The sequence below is a fragment of the Chelonia mydas genome, chromosome 6 (genome assembly GCF_015237465.2).
Source record: "Chelonia mydas isolate rCheMyd1 chromosome 6, rCheMyd1.pri.v2, whole genome shotgun sequence".
NCBI classification, from domain to species: Eukaryota; Metazoa; Chordata; order Testudines; family Cheloniidae; genus Chelonia; species Chelonia mydas.
Genome location: NC_051246.2, coordinates 90,360,621 through 90,367,274, shown reverse-complemented (window position 1 = coordinate 90,367,274; position 6,654 = coordinate 90,360,621). Strand labels below are relative to the sequence as shown.

Here is a 6,654-nt window from a genome sequence, read left to right as displayed (position 1 = left end):
GGCTGCCGGCCCCCGCGCCTCATGGGGCTTGGGCTGCCGGCCCCCGCGGGGGTTGGAGTCCCTCGGGTCAGCTCTGTCCGCCATTACAGAATTTTTTTCTGAGAACCCCCTTATACATTTCACGAACCCCCAAGGGTTCACGAACCCCAGTTTGGGAACCACTGTTTTAAGGGATTTGAATGAAGAAAATTTTATGTTGCAAATCTTTGACTGTGAATATTATTAGGAGAGCTGCACATTTCTACCATAACTCAAAAAGATCTCCTTTATCATGTCCAGAGTTTCCTAAATAATTCATCTGCGCATGAGCCTGATCTATGTCAGCCCTGGGGAAATGTATTTCTGAAAAGAAGAAGGGCTGGAAAATGGAGGGGAGGCCCAAAGAAAGTCCAGATGCTACAAAGAGCCATGTGGTGACTCGGTAGGGGACGCTGTGCCCTCTAGCACTGCTCTCCCGAGTGTTGCAGACAGTGGCGCTAGGGGGTGCTGTGCTGTAGGGAGCGGTGCTGGTGATTCCAGACTTTATGGGGCTGCAGTATCTTCTTATCCGCTGGGTGGGAGTGTAACAGGAGCAGCAGCAGCGGACTCGTGGCCCTTCTAGCCCCCCCCCGCGAGATGTCTATCGTATGGGATTTTCCTTCCCTGCCGCCATGTTGACCGCGTCCGCGCCCTCCCTTTCCCGGAACTGCTCTATCTCAGCTGTCGAATTCTTTGGTCCCTGCCGGCGCCTGTCTGCCTCGTGGTGTAGAGACTCTATAGTTCCATTGGTGGGCGGGCTGAGAAGGGCATCTCATGAATATTCAGAAGAAGTGATGAATATTCATCACATGGTGCTGGGGGCGGGGCAGGACGCTGGCGAAGTGACGATCTGTTTCGGACTCTGGCCCGGGCGGCGGCGGCGGGGCCCGGTTCGGGGGGTGCTGGGCTCATGGCTGTCGGGAGCGCAACGGTGGGGAGCGCCGGCAGCCGGTGAGTGGGAGCGGAGTGCAGTGGGGAGGGATATGGGGGCGCGTTGGTTGGCGGGGGTAAGAGGTATGTGGGGGGCGCGTTTTCTGGCAGGGCGTGCAGGGGGTATGGGGGCACGTTGGCTGGAGGGGGTACGGGGGATGTGGGGGGTCTTTGGCTGGTGGGGTATAGGGTAGGGGCACGTTGGCTGGAGGGGGTACGGGGGACGTGGGGGTTCTTTGGCTGGTGGGGTATAGGGTAGAGGAACTTTGAGTGGAGGGGGTACGGGGGATGTGGGGGTTGTTTGGCTGGTGGGGTATAGGGTAGGGGCGCGTTGGCTGGAGGGGGTACGGGGGACGTGGGGGTTCTTTGGCTGGTGGGGCATAGGATAGGGGCACGTTGGCTGGAGGGGGTACGGGGGATGTGGGGGTTGTTTGGCTGGTGGGGTATAGGGTAGGGGCACGTTGGCTGGAGGGGGTATGGGGGATGTGGGGGTTCTTTGGCTGGTGGGGTATAGGGTAGAGGAACGTTGGCTGGAGCCCTCCCACATACCCCCCCGCCAGCCAATACGCCCCCCACATACCCTGTACCCCGTGCCAGCCAATACCCTGTACCCCCTGTCAGGCAACGCGTCCTCCATTGGTTGGCGGGGGTAGGGGGTGGGGGCATAGCTGGAAGCAGGACGGGAGGAAGAGGAGAGGGAAGCTGTATGGTGTCCAGGATCCCAGAGGCTAGTCCAGGGTGGTGTGGGGCTGACTCAGCTGTCTGTGGGGGACTGGAAAGGAGCCTGAGTGTGTTCTGATATTACAGCAATAAGGGCCACACAAGTACCTAGATAGCTAGGGAAGGGGAGCTGGCAGAGAATGGGGGGTGGGGGGGGGTGTCCTTTGGATAGCAAAAGGTGGTGAGAGCTGAGAGAGAGCCTGGAGGCTGATGTCCAGGATGGGAATGTGATGCAGAAGAAGATGTGAAACTAATGAAGGGAGTGTGACCCAGAGACGGGGGAATTGTTGGAGCAACAGAACAGGAAGATGGCTTTAGCCTCAGCACTTTGGTTAGACTTTAGAATCCAACTCGAGTCAGGTGGGCCACTTTTCCAAGGGATTGTGAATAACTGGGCTTTACCTCTCCCCTAGACGGAATCATCTTTTTTTCCCCGTTCAGGTGTTTCATTGGCAGGACAAGTTAGATGCATCTTGACAGAGTGTAAAATAGCCACACTTCTTGGGCATGCACTGGAGGTAGATCTAGAGTGCTGGAGCAGCAGCTTCTCTGATTCGCACTCAGTGGGTGGAATCAATCTCACCATCCAACCATAAGGCCTGGATCCTGCCTGATGCATGAAGCATGATGGGGGGCCAAGCCTATCCCAGCCTGTAGAAGGCACAAGAAAGGATTCATATTCTCCAACATGAAGAGCCATCTTGGCTACTTTCCTTTGGGATCCTCCAGCACAAATGCTCTGCTGTGGAATCCCTGACTAATGAATTCTTATTAACACACTTGACCCCTGACTGGCTGGCTGGCCTTGGACCAAGCAGGTGTATCTTCCATGGGGCAGCTCTGCAGTTTGTTCTCTTGGCATGTAGAGTCCTTTATTTTGAGGATCACTGCACTCCTGGTGCCCCGAGGCTGGTCCGTGGCCTCTCCTGCAACTGTCACTGGGGATGTGAGGCTCCTCCATTGAGGTAGAGGAAGGGTTGATAGAGTCCGGTTCCAGGGAAGCAGGCCCTGGGGTGGGGTGGAGCAGAGATGGCTACTTCTCTGTAAAAGGCAGATTACATAGCGCACCTTCAGGAGTCTAGTGCCTGCTTGCTAACCTCACTCTCCTGCTCTTTCTTTCTCTCTCTCAGCAGGCCCCAGCCCCAGCTGGACCTACAGTTCCTGCGACGCTTCAGGAAGATCCAGGCCATCTTGTTTCCCAGATGGTCCTCCCAGAATGTGCTCATGTTCCTGACCCTGCTGAGCATTGCCCTGTTGGGTGAGCTAGTGAATGGCTGGGCTGGGGGATGGAGGGGAGGGGTGCAAGTCCAGGCCTTTCACTGGGGCATGCTTCTTGCCCCTCCTCCACTGTGCCTCCTCAGCCCTTCATTTTCCCTCTATTTTTCTTGTTGTCTCCCAGAGCAGTTGGTCGTTTACCAGGTGGGATTGATCCCCAGCCAGTACTACAGGGTCCTGGGGAGCAAGGACTTCTCTGGGTTCAAAACCCTGACTGCGATTGCTGCGATACTCATCGTACTCAATTCCACGGTAAGAGAGGCATGTGCTCCTAGAGGGCTAGGGAGAGCAAAGAGGGACCCTATGGTAAGACAGTAACCCTTCCTCGTCTTCACTCTTAGGATGGGGAGGAACAGAGAGGGACCCTATAAAAAAGGAGAGCCCTCTGTAGGCTGAAGCATGTGCTCTCAAGCCTGGGTTCTCCAGATGGCCTGGGATCCCTTGATCAGACCAGGGATCCCTTGTCAGCTTTACTCCTGGTGGAATTCTGCACTACTACATGTGTGCATAATTAATGAGCCATGCATATCTTAAATTTTTTATGCAGAAAAAGTTGCTGCCGAAATGTTGCTGCAGTTCTGCCTTTTGCCCACCAGAGGACTGTCAAGGCTGATTCCTCTGGCACTTTGAGTGCAGAAGGTGGGGGCCCGCAAGGATTCTAAAAATTAATACTGGCCACTTCAGGCTTGTATTAAACTCCCAAGGTTACAGCTTTTCTCTGACCTTGGATGGGTAGATGCTGCCACCACCCAAGTGAAAAACCCCTTTGAGGACCCAAGAAGGCGCACTTGGGAATTCCTTCCTGTGGGGTACCCTCAAGCTCTTTCACCCCCACCCCCACCCTGGGGAAGAACTGAGGAAAAAAACAAAGGTTTAATTAGCTGGTGGCAACAGCTGATTTCAACATGTGCACAAACCTCTTAGGACACAAAAATCCAATCCTGTTCTTAAAAAGGTACATTTTATTAAAAACAAAAAGAAAGAAAATACATCTGGAAAGTCAGGCTGTTGCTAGATTTTAAAAAAAACAAACAACCATTTACAAAGATTAAGCATCAAGAATAACGTTCTTGAGGTCCAACTTAAAGGTTACAAGCAAAACAAAAGCATTTGGGGTCAGCACAGAGGAGTCCATAAGCTATAAAGAAATAAAAAGAGATAAACCTAATCGCATCTCCCTAGACATTTCCTGGTTTACTTACATGTCTGGGATTTCAAATGAGTAGTTTCTAGGTATGACACCAATGATTTTTCATACCTGGCCCAAAGCTTCTTACAGCATAACTGCATCCCTGTCTGCCTCTCCCCAAGAACAACAACAGACAGACAAAAGGGGAGTCTTGTTTCAATTTTAAAAAGTTCTAGCCTTCCCATTGGCTCTTTTGGCCAGGTGCCTACTCACTTCCTTTTACCTTTGCATCGCAGTGAGATTTTTAACCCTTTACAGGTAAAGCAAGTAGAAAACAGCTACTAAGAGAAATTTTATAGCTAACTGGTGGGCTGGATCCATAAAAGGGAGCTTCCTCCCTCCCCCCTTTCATTTATCACAAGGGTGCTGTGGGGCAAGAACAGCAGAAGCTCCCAGCAGAAAATAACTTCTGCAGTTCTGCCTTTTACTCACCAGAAGGCGTTGTGGCGATAGAACTCAGCAGCAGCTCCCAGCCAGCTAGGGAAGAGAAAGAGCCTGCCTTCTTCACAGCACCTGTTAGGCCAGGTCAGGAGACAGGGGCTATGGGGAGACAGTGTGGGGCGCTGGGGGAGTCAGACGGGGGCTCATAAGGGCTAGTATGGGAGGACAGACTGGGGCAGGGGCTGAATGGGAGTGGAGGAACAGGTCCACAGTGAGGGGGAAGGAGGTGTAGGGCCACATGGTGATGGGGGAGTGCGGAGCTACATAGGGACAGAGGGTGTTTGAGTGGGGGCACAAAGACACATAGGGACAGGGGGAGGAGCGCGGGCCACATGGGAGTTGGTGTCTGAGTGGGGGTGGAGGGACACATGTAGACAGGGGGTGCAAGGACATAGGGGTGCTGGAATATATGGGGACAGGGCAGATGTGTCTGAGTGGGAGAGGCTAAGGGTCAGCCTGGGGGAAGCTCGCTAACAATTCCTCCTCACCCCCCGACAAAACCTGTTCCATACTTTTCCTACCCATACCCAACAGCCCTCCAAGTTAACACCCAGGCTCTTTCCCAACAATTTACTTTCCTCTCCCTTACCTCCTCCGTTACCCCCGACTCCCCCAAGCCTTTGCACTGTTTCTGGGGCGTGCGGGAAATACAGTTCTGTATTGTAGTTTAAATGAATTATTATTTAGAGTTCTGTATTAATATGCCTAATAAGGAATCTATTTGTCAAAAAACATTTCCTGGATCTTTTTTTGATGTCTGTATTGTTAAAGACCTACTTGCCGACGGGTATTTTGAAATAAATGACAAAAAATAATTGAAACTGGTGTGATTTATATTGTTGTTTTGACAAATAAAATATGCAGAATATTAAAATATTGTGTGCAGAATTTTTAATTTTTTGGCACAGAATTCCTCCAGGAGTACAGCTCGCAACATTGCTCTTGGAGCTTAGTGCCCAAAGGGAGGGACTGATACTCCCTTCTACCCTGTGCAGACAGCTGAATGTGGAATGGGCTATTTAGTTTTTTATTTCTGATTCATTTTGGATTTGTATCGTTAAATGATTGCTCTCCCTGCCCCTCTTTCTGTCTCTCTTTGCCTCATCCCAGCTGAAAAGCTTGGACCAGTTTATCTGTAACCTGATGTATGTGAGCTGGAGGAAGACTCTCACCGAATACCTTCATGGCTACTATTTCCAGGGCCAGGTGTATTACACCCTGAACGTGCTGCGTGAGGACATCGATAATCCGTAGGCTGTTCGAAACTTCTTTCAGCCTCTTGCTTGGTGTCTCCTGAACTGCTTCTCGCTCTTTGGCTGTCATGTCTGTGTATCTGGCTACCCTTGGTAGGGGGCCGTTTTGAGCTCTCTGTGTGTGTAATTCTGCTCTGTGGGTTTTTCTGTAGGGCTGGGTGGCCTGGGTCCCTATCTCTGTGCCTGGTGGGAGGCAGTTCCTGACAGAGAAAACTCTTCATTGCCAAAAGATCTCACTGCCTGCAGGTTGACAAAGTGCTGTTGTTTCTGTTGGTGGGTCTTCTTCTTTGCTGCCTGGTCTTTCCTGCCTCATGCAGCTCCCCCTGCCCCCACAGCCAGCTCCCTCCCGCGGGCCTTGCTTCCCTCTCAAAGACTCTGCTCCACCTGGTAGGGATGTGAGATCATCCTTTGGGCTGGTGCTTTGCCCAGGGTAAATCCTTCCTCTTTGACAGAGCTCAAATATGGAGCAAGGAAAATATGCCCACTTGAGGCTTAAAATAATGAGACTAGTTATTTGCACAGAGGTGTTGGTTATAAACAAGACTCAACATGCTGTACAGCACATGATCCTGTGGCAGGGACCTTGGAACCATACAGCTGGTTCCCTTCCGCCCTCTTCCCCCCTCTCCCCAGTCCAGTTGGGACAGGCTTCTTTGTTTGTTTTGATCTTAAACTACCCAGAATTTTTAATTTGATGCAGGTGTTTTTCTCAGAGGTTTTGACAGGCAGGCAGGGGTCAGGCAGGGCTTTTGACACCTGGGAAAGGCTTAGGAGTCCTAAGTTGGCTTTGTTTCTTGCAGTAGAGGCATTTAGAACTCGAGAAGGGGG

General features: G+C 51.7%; 1 protein-coding gene across 12 annotated transcripts in view; it reads left to right on the top strand.

The window, feature by feature from the left end:
- Window positions 1–652: 652 nt before the first annotated feature.
- ABCD4 (ATP binding cassette subfamily D member 4) overlaps window positions 653–6,654 on the top strand; it is a 32,218-nt gene continuing 26,216 nt past the window's right edge. For 2 of the 12 annotated variants that reach the window (XR_006291527.1, XM_043548594.1), the window contains exons 1-4: window positions 657–969; window positions 2,799–2,926; window positions 3,068–3,195; window positions 5,684–5,823. Coding sequence is in view for 9 of the 12 variants with exons in the window: in XM_043548594.1 (XP_043404529.1) it covers window positions 929–969; window positions 2,799–2,926; window positions 3,068–3,195; window positions 5,684–5,823 (437 nt within the window). In the remaining 3 variants the exon portion in view is untranslated. The other 10 variants (XM_043548598.1, XM_043548595.1, XM_043548596.1 and 7 more) reach the window with 10 other exon arrangements.